The sequence below is a fragment of the Oenanthe melanoleuca genome, chromosome 13, assembly GCF_029582105.1.
Source record: "Oenanthe melanoleuca isolate GR-GAL-2019-014 chromosome 13, OMel1.0, whole genome shotgun sequence".
Taxonomy (NCBI): Eukaryota; Metazoa; Chordata; class Aves; order Passeriformes; family Muscicapidae; genus Oenanthe; species Oenanthe melanoleuca.
The window spans coordinates 13,043,571-13,061,976 of NC_079347.1; the positions used below are offsets into that span (position 1 = coordinate 13,043,571).

The 18,406-nt window shown below is 43.1% G+C and overlaps 1 protein-coding gene across 8 annotated transcripts in view; it reads right to left on the reverse strand.

The window, feature by feature from the left end:
* Window positions 1-3,944: 3,944 nt before the first annotated feature.
* Window positions 3,945-18,406, reverse strand: part of RAPGEF6 (Rap guanine nucleotide exchange factor 6) — a 114,317-nt gene continuing 99,855 nt past the window's right edge. For 4 of the 8 annotated variants that reach the window (XM_056502815.1, XM_056502816.1, XM_056502817.1 and 1 more), the window contains 5 exons: window positions 17,900-18,013; window positions 15,665-15,890; window positions 13,377-13,888; window positions 10,215-10,520; window positions 3,945-8,519 (listed from right to left, as the gene is read on the reverse strand). In XM_056502815.1, the coding sequence (XP_056358790.1) occupies window positions 8,494-8,519; window positions 10,215-10,520; window positions 13,377-13,888; window positions 15,665-15,890; window positions 17,900-18,013 (1,184 nt within the window). In that variant the 3' untranslated portion in view covers window positions 3,945-8,493. The remainder of the gene's footprint in view (window positions 8,520-10,214; window positions 10,521-13,376; window positions 13,889-15,664; window positions 15,891-17,899; window positions 18,014-18,406) is intronic. The other 4 variants (XM_056502821.1, XM_056502822.1, XM_056502819.1 and 1 more) reach the window with 2 other exon arrangements.

An 18,406-nucleotide genomic window follows, 5' to 3' on the forward strand; every position in this document is an offset into this window, starting at 1 on the left:
TAAAAATAAGCCAGTTATGTGACACTCTGCTCTGATCCTAAAACAGATGTTTGAGCATAAAAAAATATGTTGTGAGCTTTGAAATTGCATATACAATTACAACCTTCATCTTTATTGCTACTCCTAAGTGTTAAATGCAACTATATCTACATTGGAACTTCAATTATTCCCGTATTTCTCCCTCTTTCCCAAACCAAGACTGACTTGCAGCACTGTGACACTGGTAATTCTCCTCCTCTCACAAGTTCAGGGGAATGAACAGAAATATTTGTGGAGCCCATTTAACATTCATCTTGTACAAACAATTTGGTTCTTCCTTCATTTCCAGGAGTGTTGACTCTCTCAGACAAGTAAAAGTCTTCAGGGCAGTACCTTGGGGAAAGACACTGTGCTTTTCTGTTGATGGGCTGTGGGAATTCAGGGAATTCAGCATCAGGAGCCAGTAGCTCAGTGCTGATGAGAGCCAGGGGCAGGTTAAATCAATAAGGATCTTCATTTCCTTAACACTGGTTTTTGGGTTTTTTTAAAGAATTCTTTTTATAGTTTGTGTTTTCAAGGTTTTCAAAGCAACAAGAGGTGCTTTACATACCCTCCCCCTGACCCTCAAATGTCATCAGCTCATGTCTTCACGTGCCTCCAGGACCTGGATCTTCAGGAAAGCTAAAAATACTGCAAATTCTGGGGCAAACCACAAGAGCTGATGCCACAGCCTGAAAGCTCATAGCACAAACACCACAGACTTGAAGTGCTCCTCCTGAATTCAGGCTGGATGAGGAGAAATTTATTTACTCCATCCTCAAAAGTGCAGGAATTCAACCCAGAGGAATGAATGGTGCAGAGATAGGTTTTAGTCCTCTTGGTGCTCAAACATGGTTTCTCCAGCACATTGTACCCTCTCAATAAATGCTGAGTGGCTGAAAGCACTGACTGACCCTGCCTGCAGAGCCCTCCTGGCCAGTCCCCAGGTGGTGGGGACACCTCAGGCTGTGACCCTGCTGCTGCCAGTGCAGGTCTTGCCTTCTTCCTCAGAGAAAAAGAAAGTATGTTTCCAGCAGGCAGCATCTGCTGGGCAAGCAACCTTCTGTGCAGGGAGAGAGAATTCATCTCTCTTTTCATATTTACTTTGGAGGGACAATTCTCAACTTCTCCATGAGCAAATAACACTACTGCAGTCTAACAAGCAATTGTTAACTCTTCCCAGTAAAATCTGATTGATACTGACTCTCCAGCAGAAAGTCAGAACAAGCCTTGGCTGAGTACCCCCAGGGAATACATTCAAGTTTAGGTCAGCACCTCCATGATGCAGCTTCAGAAGCCCTTGAGGACAGGGAATATGAAGCTCCATCAAAGCAAGAAGCTCCCACCACTCCAACAGCTCCAGGTCTAACCCAAATGCTTGGACAGGGAATGTGAGGATGGGAGGTGATGCTGCACATATATGCTGGGTTTCCACCACCTGAAAAGAGAAGGTGAAAGAGAAAATCCAAGTAACTCATTAAGTGGATTGCTCACTAATGACACTGCTTCTCCTCCATTTGATTTTACACAAGGAATTGCTGGCTGCAGTCAGGCCATCCTGGCACTACACCTCCAACACAATCTGAGAGCTACTGCTACCTCCCCATGCTGTCCTGCCAGCTGCTGATGCTTCTGCCACGGGAAAAAATACCCCAGCCATCCTCTGGCAGTGGATGGAGAGCAGTGAGAAGGACAAAGCTTCCCCAAGGGAGGATAACTATCATGGGTGGAAAGGGATCATCCAGGCACGTGAAGGAGAAATTGGGAAGTCCTAAATGCAGAATGACCTGCTAAGGCTGACATCCTCCTGCACTGCACGGCTCCACACTGTCCCTGCAGACACTGCCAAGGGTCCAGCACAGCCCAGGAATGGAGAGCACCAGGGCAATGTCCCCAGTGCCACCCCCAGGGTGTCCCCAGTGCCACCCCCAGGGTGCTGAGCATCGCAGCCACAGCGTGCACAGCCCCTGCACAGCCTGCACAGCTGATAGTGTAGGGTTAAAATGTTAATAAAAACATGGCAATTGTATACAATAGATTCAAGGGGTGGAGAAAAGGCTGGGTCTGGTAGGCCAGGGAAAGGGAACTAAGCCCTGGGAATGAATGTTGAGCTTTGTCTTTATTAGATCATGTGAAACTGCACCTGCATAATCATCATATGATAAATAATATGATTGTTAAATGTAATGATTGCTTGGTAATTGAATATAATTAATCGTAATAAGAATCATGAGAAACGATGTGATTGTAACAACAATCATGAGAAAGGATGTTTGGGGGCCCTGATGAAAATTACAAGAATACATGCTTGGATAAGATCAATGTATACATAGAACAATATGGGTTTAATAATTAATATCTAGTTATATCGAAAAGGGTATAAAAACATGTCCATCTCGAATCCATGTCAGAGCCAGATTTGGGTTTGTGCCCCTGATTCCCAGAGCTCTTCAATAAAAGCACCTGCATGTAATCATCCTCTGATTCTGTGTTTCTACACTAACATGGCCACTCACAAAAACAGAGGCAATGCTGGCCTCTTGTGGCAGCTCTGCTCCTCTTCCTTCTTTAAAAAGAAGGGAAGTTTTCAGAAGTTTAAAAAAAAAAAAAAATTAAAAATTAAAAACCTCCCAGAAACTGCTGAAATTCAAAGATTCCCAGGAACAAAACCCGGCTGGTTTTGAACAAGGTTCTGAGGACAAGGTGGGGCTGGACAGGGCTCTGATCCACCTGACTGGTGGAAGGCATCCTTGCCCATGGCAGAAGTTTGGAACTGGGTGAGGTCCCTTCCCACCCAAACGATTCTCTGATCCTGTGATTCTAAAACTGAAAAGTCCCACTGGGATGAGTAAAATGGTGAAAATAAAACTCAACTGCAATGTGACCTGCAGCAGAGGTGCAGCCACATCCCCACCTGCAGCACAGGGAAAGGGGCTGCACAGGGAGGGAGGGAGGAAAATGCCATTTGCACTGGGGGAGCAAAGGACAAGCTGTAGACTCTAAAACCCATTACACAAGTGTCCTGTCCCTGAAAAAAAAAAAAAAGTCCTTTCCCATAAAGTTCCCACGTAGCTTTTGTATGACCAGTACATGAATGGAGGGAAAACGCAGCCAGAAGTGGCCATGGCAGCCAGGGCAGGGAGGAGCACAGCTCCTGCTGCCCGTGCCCATCCCTCCTTCAGCACCACTGAGGTGTAAAAATAAGTGAGGGGGTGAGAGAAAGAACTGTTGTCAGCTGTGTGGTCCCACCCTGAGGCAGCACACACCTCCATCTGTGTGTGCACAGGGTCTGGGAGGCACCACGGCTGCCCAGGGGCCTCAGGCTCTCTCTGCTCTCTGAGCTGGACCCAGGGAAAGATCACAGAATTACAGAATGGTTTGGGTGGGAAGGGACCTTTCAAGGTCATCTGTTGTAACCCCCCCAACCCTGCCATGGGCAGGGGCACCTTCCACTGCCCCAGGCTGCTCCAAGCCCTGTCCAGCCTGGCCTCAAACAGTTCCATGGATGGGGCAGCCACAGCTGCTCTGGGCAACTGTGCCAGGGCCTAACCCTGTCACAGGCAAGAATTTCTTCCTAAAATCAATCATTCACATTAAAGCCATTCCCCTTTGTCCAGAGTCCCTCTCCAGCTCTCTTGGAGCCCTTTTAGGCACAGAGAGGGGCTCTAAGGTCTCCACAGGTCCTTCTCTTCTTCTGTCTGAACAACTCCAACTTGCCTGAGCCTCTTTCACAGAAAAGGAGCTCCAGCCCTCTGAACACCACGTGTCTGCACTGCCTTCAGTGTGAAGACACAACAAAATGACTCAGTGGTGGCTCCTCTTTGATCCCAGGATGAGCATCACTCCCACCAGGCTCTCCCCAGCTCTGAACCACCTCAGCTCCATCCTCCCCTGGCTGCCAGAAAACAGCTGCTGAAAACAATTAATACATGTTGATTGTTTATTGATTCCAACATATTAATAGATTGGATAATAAACAGTACTTTTAAACATTCTCTTAACCAAAAATATAACAAATATTTACAATCACTCAGTAAAAATACAAAAAGCATACAGAGGCACTGTCTTTCTAAAAGACATAAGTGTAAGAGGTATAAAAAAATAGGAGACAAACATTGCTTGTTACAGAATACTTTACAATCACTGACTTGTGCAGTACAATTGCTATTGGAATATTATTACATCTGTGCAGTTTTGCCAATATGCTCACATATTTAGAATTTAATTAATACCAAGCTAAACTGCATTCCAGGTATATCAGAAATAAAGATAAAACAATAAAAAGCACAACTGAAGCAAAAGCTGGGTTGGGAATTCAAGATAGATTACCCTCTATACAAGCATTCTAAAATATAATGGGTAAAGCTTTTCTAAAGAGAGAGTATCCCTTTTTTCTTTTCTTTTTGCAAAGGCAGTGATAAGTTTATCCTTCAAAAATACTAATGTTTTATAAAAACTTAAATGATAGGGTTGTATCTCCACTGTTGCCTGCAGTAAAATTACTCAGGACATCATGAAAGAGGTTTTGGAACACCCCAAAGGCCCCTCTGCAAGTGGCATCACTGGTATGTTCAGCCCCTGGGGACACCCTCTGCCTCCAGCAGGTACCAGCCCCCAGAGCATCCCACCTCAAACAATGGGCTCTGACCACCTTCCAGAGAAGCATCACAGAATCTGCTGAGCTGAAAGGGACCTGTCAGGATCACTGAGTCCAACCCCTGGCCCTGCACAGCACCATCCCCAGCCATCCCACCCTGAGAGCACTGTCCAAACCCTCCTGGAGCTCTGCCAGACTGGTGCTGTGACCATTCCCCTGGGGAGCTGTGCCAGTGCACAGCACTCTCTGGCTGAAATGCCTTTTCCTAACACTCAACCTCCCCTGACACAGCTTCAGGCCATTCCCTCATGACCTGTCACTGGCCATGAGAGAGGACATCAGTGCTGCCCCTCAGGAGGATGCTGCAGATTGCAGAGGTCTCTCTCCCCTCAGTCTCCTTTTCTCCAGGCTGAACAGACCAAGTGCCCTCAGCCACTTCTCATAAGGCTTCTCCCCTGCAGACCCTTCCCCATCCTCGTGGCCTCCTTTGGATGCTCTTTAATAGCTTCATGTCTTTTTCATATCATGGTGCCCAAAAATCACACACAGGACTCAAGGTGAGGTCATACCTACAAGCTTATCTGAGAAAAGGCAAAAGGAGCCAGGAAAGTCCCACACTGTCCATTGCTGGCAAACACTCAAAACCTGTCCACACTGCAAAACCGTGAACTGCAAACATCCCCAGCCACTGTCTGTCCATTTTTTGTGTACTTGGGAGATGAACATGATGCTCAGAGGCCCAGTGATCTCCTCTTCCCCTTTCTGAAACTGGAGAAGCCAACTCAATTTTACCAAACTACACTGCTTTCTCAGGAATTATTTGGAAATTTAAGATTTATAACAGAACACTGTGTGCTTAAATCATAGGAATCTGAAATGCACCTTTCACCAACAAGTCAGGAGCAAACTACAAGCAGGAAGTGTGCAAACCCAGGTATGGCAGTGGAAGAACATGGCATGAGGCACCTGAACTGTTTATCAGCATCAGAGCCCGAGTTAGAAGAACCTAGCAGAGGTATAGAGTCAGGGATCTGTGGTCCAGAAGACATCACTTCAACAAAGCAATGTACAACAGGTACTAGCCACCATATTGCTTCTGTCTGCATTACAAAAAAAAGGGATAATGTCTCTTCAAACCCACACCAGACACTCTACATTTGGCTATTGGCCCCAATCAATGTGATCGGTTGAATTAAAAACAAACAAAAACCCCAGCAAGGAGCAGCAGAGAAGCCACACTGCAAGGCAGGAGTAGCAGGAGCACTTCATCTGTCCATAGCTCATGAATGATTTATGTACACCAGCTGTGTTGGCTATTAGGAAAATACTACTAGTGAGGCTTTCACTCATTCCAGAACTTTCCAGTGTCGGCCAAGGCCTGTGGAACAGACGGATGCTGCTGATGTGCAAACACCATCAAACACCATGTTTGGATGGGTCATTTATTCAGCTGCTCTTGCTGACTGCCAGAAGACCCTGACCCTGCTCCCCACAAGGGTTCCCTGCATCCTCAAAGGCAGCACTGTTGGGTTTTGGGGTAAAAGGAAGCCACTTTAGTAATCCCCATCCCCTACACTTCTGTTCAACAGGCTGGAACAAGCTGCAGCTCCCCCCCAAAGCCAAGGAACTGTATGGTTTCATTCACCTGGCACAATGCAGATGATTTCTGATGGAACTCAAAGCCTGCTGTTTCCATGTAGAAGTTAACAAGCAACTACAGGTGACAGAGGGATGGCAGGACCTGGATTTATATCCCACAGGAATATCAGTTCAAGAACTCTATTATCAATATTGCATGTGCTGAAAACACCTACTCTGCCCTGCATTGCTTTGAAACATTAATCTTTAGTCATTAAGACCTGTGCAAGTTCATTATACACATTAAGGCCTTGAGAAAGCAAAATGCATTTATTATGCCATACCTCAAGTGGATTTTAATATATTTTTTCAACCATTTGCTTCTCTGATACTTGTGCCAAAAATTCATACAGCCAACCAGTGAGTTATAAATTAGGAATCCTCTTCCTCAGCATCACTGTTCATTTACACCTGCCCAGTTCCTATCACGACAGGTACATTCCAGACAATGTTGAACCTGGTACTGCTCTGAAGGCAGACACAGGCTGGGTCATTCACACCCATCTGGCTGCATCAGCCACTAGCTGCTATGGAGAAAGCACATCAAAGGCTTTGGGTTGTTTTTGGTACTTGTGGCATTTTCCCAAAATGTTGTATTCACCTTGCACCCCTGCACACATACAGGTAAAAAAAAAAAAAAATAAAACATTAAAGCTCTTCACAACTATGGATATTGAAATCAGTTTTGAGGCACTGTAAAAATGACAAACATCATCTTTCTAGCTTAGGCTGTAAACATCACAACAAAGATTTACAATTAAATGTTTAAATACATATTCACACATTGATGTCTGATTTTAACACTAGAATGGGGTGTCATGTATGGAAGGAAAGGAAGGAAAAAGAAAAGAACCTGCAGGCATTTCCAGTTCTACCCCTCTGCGCTCTGGCTGGCTGAATGTAAAATCAAAGAAGCAATTCTTTTTATCACAGTCAAACTAGAGGATAATGGGTTAATACTGGCTGGCTGTAAGTCAAAACTCTCACTGACATCAACAACACCAGGACTTTCAACTAGGATTTAAAAAATGGTTTGAGATCATCTGTATTTTCCAGATAAACACTACAGGGTTTTTTAACCCATCATAAAATTTATTATGCTCTTCTATAAGCACTGTATCATTTATTATTCAGTTTCACAAATATTATTGCGAAATGTAGGTGATTTCTAGTTGGTTTTTTTTTTCAAAGATAACCTTTGCACCAAAACCTGTGCAGTTCTGGGAAAAGGCCAGGACACGTGAGATGATCTTAAAACCCCAACACACAGCTGAGTTTTGACTTTTAGAACATGCTCTGCATGTTGAACTCTGCAAAACCTGGTTAAAACTCTTTTGGGAAAGCTTCAGATCTCCCCAAATGCTCCCCTTAAGTTACAGCTTCCACATTTCAAACACACCTAAACAGGGGAGGAGAGCACCAACTGTTGCCTTAGCTGGCTGGCAGCTAAAATAATTTCTAAAAATCCTTGGACAGGAGGTTTCTGCTGTGTCCATGTAGGAGGGGATCAGCAGGAGTGCTGGCTTGACAGACACTGCTCTGCAGGGCATTGGGCTCTATTCATATTCAATGTAAACCCACTCTAAAATCCGTAAATTTCTGCACCCATTTCTACTTTTCTGTGTTTATTTCGAGAGCACAACAGTTGATGTGTAGCTAATTTACTGTCACCTTGACTAAACATTTATATTAGCCAACCAGAGCACTCCCAATGCACATAAAGGAAACTCCCATTTAAAAATATTAAATTAATAAATTATTTTCAGATACTTCAGCAACATCCTTTCCTTTTGCTGACATCTTGATATAATTTTTTTTTTGAAGTTCATAAAATACACTCTCAGACTTCTAACGGTCATGTAGAAAATAACAACAATGGAAACTACCAAAGGATTATATGGTATCATACAGAAAAATGCTCCCAAGTTTCAAGTGGTGATGACAACTGGTCCTCCCCAATGCACAAAACTTGGTCCATCCCTGGGTACCCACGCTGGTATCCAGGCAGTCAGCACATTCCTTGAACAGGAATTTTCTATTTCATAGGCAGAAATAACTTCTTAGGTGGTGGTGGCAGAGTGAAGGAAGGTGTGAAGAGGTGATCCAACCTGTTCCATCTCGTCTGGGACAGAGGCAAGGTCTGAGGTCAGTAGCAGCAAGTCGTCAGCGGTCGCTAACAGAACCATGAGACCTTCTCCCACAGGCTTGTGTTGTGAGTGTTTATATAAATAGCCCAAGGGTTAAACTGCTGATACTTGTTCATCTTCTGCAAAACAAGATAAAGAAACAGGCAGTTATTCCACCAGTCCCCACCTCAGGCACACAGGGCTCAGACCAGCACCCAGCGAGGTGGTAACAGTGAGTCTATGACAACTTCATGTTTCCACTGTCTTTATCATTATCACTACACATTCCATATCACCATTTATCAGATCCTCAGGAAATCACAGAATGGTCTGGGTTGGAAGGGACCTTATAAAGCATCTCATTCCAACTTCATGCCATAGGCAGGGACACCATCCAGGTTTCTCCAAGCCCCATCCAGCCTGGACTTGTGCACTTCCAGAGATGGGGCATCCATAGCTTCTGCAGTCTGAGGTATGATGGTCATATGATAAAGACATATTGCAAAACAGAAAATCCCAGATCCTCCAAAAATTATCACCATGCAGCTCCCAGTATGCCAGAAGCTATGGATTTGGGAAAAAAGCCAGCAAATTTCCATGCAGTGAGCATTTTATCCCAAATAAAATTAGCCAAGCACTTTAAAAATCGTAAAATAGGTGCCTCTAAAAGTGTACAGTTAAATTTAGCTTAGAAAACATTTGATTAAAAATGTTTGAAGCAATGACTTCCTTATTTTTACATCAAAAGCACAACAGAATTAATGCCAGGCAATTTTATGTTCACTGTAAGTTTGAACTACAGTACTAATATGTACGTTAACTACTACACATTTTAAAGAGCCAAGATACAATCCTTTTGCATAAGAAATTTTTAAAATCTAAACACAGGCTCATTTTGAATCAGACTGAAATGGAAGGAAATGATCACAACATTCTAATAAAAAAGTTCACCAGCAAAAGGTACAGAAGATCACATCGGTGCACAGAAATTAAAAACAAATCAGCAGATAAACAATTAAGCAGAAATTCCCCTGACCTGAAGTTAGCTTTGACACAATATAAGAGCAGTCTTTATTGGAAAATCCTCCCACATTTTGGTCACCCCACAAATGCCATGCTTGGCAGCACTGGCTGTTGCTTCAAACAAGATCATAGAAAACAAACTGGAAGAGACACTGTCAGGCCAAGTTAGGCAGAGAACACAGGTTTCATCAAATGCACTCTCCAGAAGAACAGAAGTTCACTATTATTTTGTTCAATATTTTGAAACTCAATCTCCAAAAATATTTGCTGAGGCATAAGGCAGCTCAATGGCAGTACACTCAAATACAAATGAAGTAAGTTCACTCCACCAAATCCAAATCACTCATTTTAGACCATCACCCTGATGCCAGCCAAACCACTGGGACCCCAGTTAACCCAGGGAGGCTAGAGTTTTTCCACATGTAGCCTGTCAGTGTCCCATCACTGTTTAAGAGGGGACTGATTTTAAAGAAAAAAAAAATCTACATGCTCTTAAGTGTCTCAGCCGTACTTTAGGAGATCTGATACGTATATTTTCGTAAATTTATTTATTTACATATACTTTGAGTCTGTTTGGTGCCAACATGCTTTTTCTAGGGGGAAGGCATTCTTCTTTGCTTTGAACATGTACGTACATGCACACAGCTCTGCATGACATACACAGCCACACATGTGCACACAGCCACACCGACACAAGTGTGTGCTCAGAGATTCAATCCGCTCTCTGTCTCCGAGAGCGACCCAAGAGAAAGCCCAGCCCATCGCTGAGAGGTGCGCCCTGCAGAGCCCCCCCGAGCCGGCTGTTCACCTACCATCCTCTTCACTATCTGCGGCAGGCGGCTCTGCCACCCTGGGGCTGGACGGGCCGTGCCACGGGGGCGTCCTGGAGGAGACACAGGCCACCGGCTCGCTGCCCACAGCAGCTGCTGGAAGTCTAGAGAGGTCACTGTGCAGCATCTTTGACCTCTGCACTGCCACACTATAGTCTGGAGGTTTGAGGTGTGGGTGGTGGGGCGATCCTTCCTTTATGTCGGCTAAAGAAATCCCCAGATATCCTGGAGGGGTGGGCGGTGGCTCCCTATACCTATCGTCCTTCTTAGGTGAGGTGACACAGTACACTGGGCACGAGAAATAAGCAATGGAAATGTTAAAGAAGAAAAAGAAAGGAAACAAAATGTTAAAAAATCATGAAATGTTACAATGGCAAAACAGAAACTGATAACAAAATGCAAATGCAGAAACACTGGTTATAACGACAGCAGCAGGTATATATGCCTTCATTTCCTTTTTCTATTTATTTTAAGAAGTCAGAGTAGCAAGAGAATCCATGAACTCCCTTAGGTGAGATGTCAACTGAGTGGAAAGAGGACTCTATGCTTGTGTGCATTCAGACTGCAATTAACACCTTTTATTTCAGTCCCTGCTGCTGTGGCCCTGCTACACCAGGGGATGCTCTGGAGCTCCCCGGCAGCACAGCCAAGTCTGCTGCCACTGTTACAGGCTGGGAAACTGAAACAGAAGGAATTAAGGCAACCAGCCCAGAGTTACTTCGCACAGCATGCTGGTGTTTGACAGCAAGAACTGCTGGTTGACTTCCAACATCCATTTCATTGCCCAAAAGATGTCAGCTGCTTAACACAAATTCATTATAATAAAATATCACCAGATAACTGATGTGTATAAAGACATGGTTATCAGGCTACGCCACAGGAAGAAAAAAAATAGCATCACTTAAAATTGATCCTATGAGGCAGACTGTGTACTGAGCCTGCATTAATTATTTCACATTTTCACAGAGTGAATAATGGCTTATCACACCCATAATTTTGATTTCTTACTTTTTTCCCTTGGTTTTTGTTTTGTTTTCTTTTATACCTTTATCTTAAACTATGTTCTCTGTTTACAATGAGAAAAAACCAGGAACAGTTATTGGAACAGCCTTTGGAAGTGCTGCATTACACCTTGTGCAGTCATGAAAAGGCTACAATCAATATTATTTATTTGCAATGTCCATGCCTCATAATTCATCTTCTCCCTTCCTGTCCTGTTCAGCAGTAGTTCAAGTCACAGAGGCTCTGAACCCAAAATTTAACTCTTCTTACCTCTTCTTGCCTCCCCTTCCTCCCACCCCAGGTCTGAGGCTTATGTGCATGTTAAATTGGGCTTTTTATCCATGGACATGTTGCAACAGGAGAGTTTCAAAGCCAGGGTAATTTTTAAAATCTCTTAGTTAAGTGAATTTGCATTCTTCCTGTGAATCTATTTTAAATAGTGCATGTTCATTAGTTTAATTTATTTCAGCAAATGTAATACGTGAAAAAAAATGGGAGTATTTCTTATTGAGTTGTGAGATTCCAGGTTTTGATATCAGGAACACAAACTAGTTCGTACTTGATGGCCTCAGCTCATACTTGGGCTGACAGTAAAACAACTAAAACCAAATTCAGTCAGGGGTTTAGCAGATACACATGGGTACAGGCAGAAATTTATACTACTGAATTACAGGATTTACTTTCATTTAACTAGCACTCAATGAGGTCCCTGAAAAAACAGGGGAAGTGAAGAGGATTTGCTCCTCCTTGGAAGGATGGGGAAGGGCTGAGTCCTCCTCTCACCTTCATTCTTGGCTGGATTTTCAGGAGGAATGATGAGGGTGGGCATGTTCTCCTTCAAAGGAAAAAGATTCAAGCTCCCTAGAGCTAACCTTTAGTCTACTAAGAATAATATGTGCCTTTGTCAAGTTCCAACTAATGGTATTTTACAAACAGTGAAATAAAGTGAGGATATCTTTGGCATACTGTGTGATGGTGAACAGCTAATGGATTTGCATTTGCAAACTAATTATATGCACCCATATCAGATCTTTCCTTGAGCAGACATACTCATGCCCTACTCCAGCACTCTGAATGCTCCTCACAGCTACATGGTGCAGAATGGAAAAAGAATTAAAAGGAAGGTCAAGTGCTGTCAGCAAAGACAGCATGTACTGAACAGTGAACCTGCCATCCCCTAATACAGCTCAGGTGCTCAGGAACACCTCTGAAAGGCTGCAAGGGCAGAGCATAGGCACAACAATGAGCTGGGAGCAAATTTTCTGTAAGGCTCTACCAGGATTTCTTTTCCAAAGCCAAGAAGGAGGAACAGAATCCAAGACCTCTGCCCTACGTGCAATGTTTATTCAGGCAATTACCTTTGATAACCAACCCCTCCAGCAATCTACTCAGTAATTAAATTGCATTTCAGCTGCACCCTTGCATCAGTCTTAGAAAGCTTTGCATTCCATGTTTTATCTTGCTACTAACCCAGTTCCTTTAATTTTGGCTACTGAACTTACTAGGACGGGGGAAGAACATATTGCTTGATAGAACTATGCATATTTCAGAGAACATTTTTCGTTTTTTCTCCTTTCATAAGCAGCCAAATTGCAGCTGTATAATCAAATAAATGGCATCTTAAAATAGCAAAGGCAGGAAAGGAATCTGCTTTGCCCTTGAGCTTTCAGAGCCCAAAGCCCTGTGGATGAAAGGTGCCCCAGCTCCAAAGCTGCAGGTGAGCTCCACACCACTCTGCAGTCATGCTCTTCCCTCTGGGTTCCTGGGAAGTCTGTATTATAAGGAGTATGGGATCACTGACCCCTGTCAGAAGAACATCTACAGTGGTGAGTACATCTCCAAAAATCATTAAAAAAAACGAAATAGCTAACTACAGAAAATAATTGGTTGACATTTTCCTGAAGAGAGTTTTCCTACAAACCCATTAAGTGATGGGAAAGTGCACTTGTTTATTATCTTGATATTCCTGATGCAAAAGAAGGTGGCTTGAAAAGACACTTCATAATGCTCTGATTACAACCACGTGTGAAGCTGAATTCAACATGCCAGGCAGCCCCAGACCTGTGATATCATTTCTTAACAACTTAGTATCAAAATGTAAAACAGATGTAGCAGCTTCCACGAGCTGTTGGCTTGTCTTACCTATCAGGCCTTTTTCTGTACTGGAAGTAACAGTTTTGTAAGTTGTATCAGCGCCTGGTTTAGAGTCCAAACCCTCCATCTGCTCCACCGTGGAGTTCTCCAGCCCCCTGCGCTTAATTGTCCCATAGTTTGTCTCGTAGGTGTCAGAGAGGGAGCTGGAGGATGCCCAGCTCTGCCGAGACTGATCGAGCTCCGCGCTGCCTTTGGACTGCCTGCTGCCTTTGGAAAAGGCTTCAGAATACAGATAACCCTCCTCAGAGTAACAGTTTGTGGGATCCACTTCAGCTATGGGTCCATCTAGCTGGGTGTGACGGTAAGAACTGAGCAGATCCCAGCTCTTCTGGTTTGGGATATTCTGGAAATTGTCATGAGAACTACTTGAGCATGAAGTCCAGCTTCCCCGGCCGCTGTCTGCTGCCTCGACTGTGATGTGCTCGTGGGAGATCTCCTCGCTGCTCATGGAAGATGTGAATGCCATCCCTCTTATCAGAGCAGGCCTAGTGATGGACCAGCTACACGGGAAAACAACAGAAATTGGGAAAAAAACATTTGTAAGCTTTTACAGTAAGAAAAGGTACTCACAGCCAGCTCTGGGTTTGTATCAGGTGAGCAGCAAGCCCAAGGAAGAGGGAGCAGTGACAAGAGACAATACTGCTACCAAATCATTATTGCACCCAGCAGCAAGCAAGTTATTCCCAAAGGAATAACAAGTTTGCAACATGCATTTCCAGGCTGCACCCCAGATCCCTAAGTCTGGCCCACAGAAGCTCTTTTCTACCAATCACAGCAACAGAGCCTGACAGAAATAAGAGGAGTAAATTAACTCTTACATTTAGTCTGCTAGCACCTTTTTCTTTATATTTATAAACTAAAACAAAAATAAATATTTAAACTAAAATCCAGCCCCTTCACTGGCAGCAACATAAAGTTGTTTACACAGAGTGGAAGCAGCTGAATTTCAAGAACATTTGGAAATATTGGGCGTAAGTAACATTTGTGGGAACAATGTGGAGGGATAGATTCTGAAAAGTAAAATCCAAAATTTCTTTTTAAAGAAATGTCTGCTGAAAGCTCTAATTGCATAATTAAAGGGGGAAAAATAAAGTCAAGTTTGTATGAATTTAGAATACATGAAGATAGGATTGCTAGACATTATTCAAGTCTCCCAACTATTTCTGGGTGTGTTAATAAATGCACAGGCAGCACAACATTAAAATTCAACACCCTCCCTCGGCAGTTTACTGACAAGTTGTGAAATCAAGGAATGTTTCTTAGGTATGTGCAAGCAAGGGGTTTTATTTCCTTCCTTTTCTATTTTGTAAGTCCTAGGATAAAATCCACTTTCCTCCCACACAACCCATTGAAACTATGGAATAAAGGAACAAGCACAAAACATGAACTCAGTGTGTATTATGCCTTCTAGAAAGGGAATTATTTTCTTTGATGAAGCATATCTTTAAATTCTCATTTTAATCCTATGAAATAAACTGAATTAGTGTTTTCTTTCCATCTCTGGAAGTGTTCAAGGCCAGGTTGGATGAGGTTGGAAGCACCCTGATCCCTGCCCAGAGAAGAGGGGCTGGATCAAGATGATCTTGGGTCCACTGCAACCTAAAGCATTCTATGATTCCATGTGCTGGAAAAATCAGAAATGTAAGGAGCATGTCTCATTTAGCTGAATCCATGAAAACTGAGGAAGACAATGCTATCCTATCCCAAGACATATTAGGAGATATTACATCCTATGGATCAAGGTGCTATATCAAGCAAGAAGAATCCAAAAACTTCCAGCTGGAAGCACCAGTTCAGCACAAATTCTCCTTGCACTGAAGTAACAAGACCTAGACCTCTTACATGGAAACTGTCAGAAAGACAGTGGCAGAAAGCTGCCAGTCTGCCTAAGCAACAAATGATAATTAGAAAAATCCTTACAAATCACATTAGAGCATGTTAAGTGACTGGCACTGCTGACTCAGAGAGAATTGATCATACCCTGTTGTTCTTTTGATGTCTCTCACTGTGGCACTAATTTGCTAAGCATCATCCTGGCTTTTAACAAGCTCCCAGTCTCCTGCAAGAAATATCCAGCTAAACCCCACCAATGGGAACAAGCTGTTATCTCCCCAAGTAACACTGTAAGCTTCTTATGGAAACAGGCTCACACACAGCAGCCAGTTCTCCAGCTTCCAACAAAAACTTAATAACCAGAGTGGGGTGCACAGCTGTGTCTGGCCAAAGCTTCCTTACCCCTTCTGACACCAAGCCCCAGCAGAACCAGCTGCACTTACCCCGGGCAGGGCTGGCCATAATCTGCCAGTGCCTGAGGATGCTCCTTCCTCTCTGCCCCACCTGCATCCACTGCAATGAGGGACTGGGACAGGCTCCTCTCGTCCTGCAGTGCTGCTGACATGGAGTCCACGGAGCAGTTGCTGACGATGCTGGAGCGCGATGAAATCTCACTGTGACTGGAGTCCGAGAAGTTGTCGGATTTGGTGGAAGGTATTAGGGCATAGCCTAAGTACAGGAGAGATGAGAGGAGAATGTCTTCATCAACACATGACAACGAAGTATTGACACTCACAGTGAGGATACTTAGAAGAAAACCAACCAAACCCTGTTTGCATACAATCAGTCCACTGAGGATTTTAAGGTACTAAAGCTTTCAGCATCTAGCACTGATTTACTAATGCAAGTCCAGAGATACCAATAACCCACCTGCAACTCCACTGCTCTCCAGAGCAGCAGCTTTAACCTATACAAACCAGAATCAGCAGACTACTGCATCAGTACTGGGCAGGCAGATCAGCTCTTTCCAATTCTGCAAGTGCTGACTCCTCCAGTATAAACACAGCACACTGCCCACTATGTCTCTGCCATACTGCCATGCAAGACTCAAAAAAAGATTCTGGCAGTGGAGGAGGAGATGCTAACTAAGGTAAAAGACAGCTATTAGCACTCAGGGATTAGCCATATGGTCCATTTCAGTTTTATTATCTGCTCCAAAACTAACAGAGAAGGAAGCAAAGGCAGGAAGTACAACCTTGGCAGGAGCTGGACCAGACTCCAGTGCCGTTCCCATGGAAGGGGAACAACTGAAGATCCCACCAGACACACAGCAAAATGTATAATGTTTTGGGTTTTTTTCTGCTTGGCTTACCCTCAAATAACTTCTTTCAGAGACAAATAAGGATACACCCCTATATAACACCTCAACCGAGTTTTTTTTTCCTAAATTTCTGCACATGTGCCTTTCAGTGAGTGCCTTTCACATATTTACATTGATTAAGTGAAGAAGTGAAATGACAAGGCAGTGTAAAAGCCAGTGATACACACAACTCATACAGAAGACCAATGCCCTTAAGTGCATAAACAATACAGATGACACAGTATGGCAATGGAGACACTGGCATACAGCCACTGAGGATAGAGCTCATCATTTGAGATTTCAAAGCTTAACACTGATTGCTGCTGCAAGATTTTAAGAGCAAATATGAGCTGTAAATATCAATATTAGCAAACTATAGAATTGAATCTTAAAATGTACTTAAGAGCGGCCTTTTTAAGATTAAATCTCAGTTTCCTTTCATTTGGCAATAACTAATATTTTATATTCTTTACATTTTTAAGGGACTCTAAACTGACACAATTGTATTGCAGTAAGAAATGTCCTCACAGTGTTCCAACTATCTGGAGGACAAAGGGGCTTCTCTTCATTAAAGAAATTAACACTATCTGAACTAATACTATCTGAGCCATAAAAAACCAGCACATGTGTATAAACAGACTAAATATACTCATTTGCTGGGCTGAAAAGGACAGCAGAAGATGTGACCAATGGAATACACACTAATGCTGGAAGTGAGCATTCCAGTGACCCCATATCAGGGACTGTTTAATTAACAGATGTTGCAGAACTTACTGTTTCATTGGCATTTGTGACACACTAGATAATAACTGAACTGACACTGTACCTGTTCCTTGATTTTCTAAACTTCACATTATTTTCTTCACTGCACTGTAAGGGTGATTAGCTATAAAGAACTGACACAAACATCTGGAAGGGAAACACATTAAACATCTTAAACATGTAAATGGATAAAGCTGAAATAACTTAGATAAACTCAGGATATTGGACACAACACAGACATCAATCTTCCTTCTAAAAATACTTTATATAGTCTTCCTCCTTCTTCTAAGCCTTGTGCATAGGCAGTAGGATGTGTACACACTGCTGTTGCTACAGATACTTGCTGTACTCAGACTATCAATGTCCTTGTCCTTTTGGTTTCCACTGCTTTCTAAGGCTTCAGTGGTCTCTGCTTCCCTTTTTGCAGTAAAAGGTGTTCTTTCCCTGGAGAAGCTTCTTTCCCTAAGTCTTCTAAATCGGAATCCCTTTATTTTTGTAGGTTCATGCTCAGCTTCTGCCTTTCCACTCTCTTTCTCTCTGTCAAGCTTTGCCCTTTTCTCCGGATTCTCTCCAGCTTGGCAAATCATCCGAATTTGCTTTTGTAAATAAGCCCCACCTATTCCATAGCTGCGCTGTCCACTGTTCTTGTTGCTGGTTTCACTGGCCAGTGATGAGGAAGAGCCAGAGAGATTCATCTGACTGCAGTTATCCGACCTTTGGATGTTGCCAACTACAATGAAGTAGACACAGACAGATGTTGAGAGACGATGAGATAAATAACAACAAAAATAACACCCAAACTGAAAATCCTTTTTCTTCAATCCTATTTGTGTATCACTTGGGTACAGCTCAAAAGAAAATGAAATCTAAGATTAAGTGGAATGTGTTCATGCCTAAAATTACATCTTTCAGCTGTCTGTGAAGCATCTAATTTTAGATCAATGAGTTGTTAGCACAACACATACAACAAAGTACAGATCACCTCAATCAAATGAGATCCATGCTGAAAGCAAGTTGAATTAATGAAATAATCCCCAAAAAACAAAACATTATTTTCAAAGAACTAGGTAAAAGTTAACAAAAATAACATATTTATAAGCTATGGTCAGTGGAGCAAGATCTG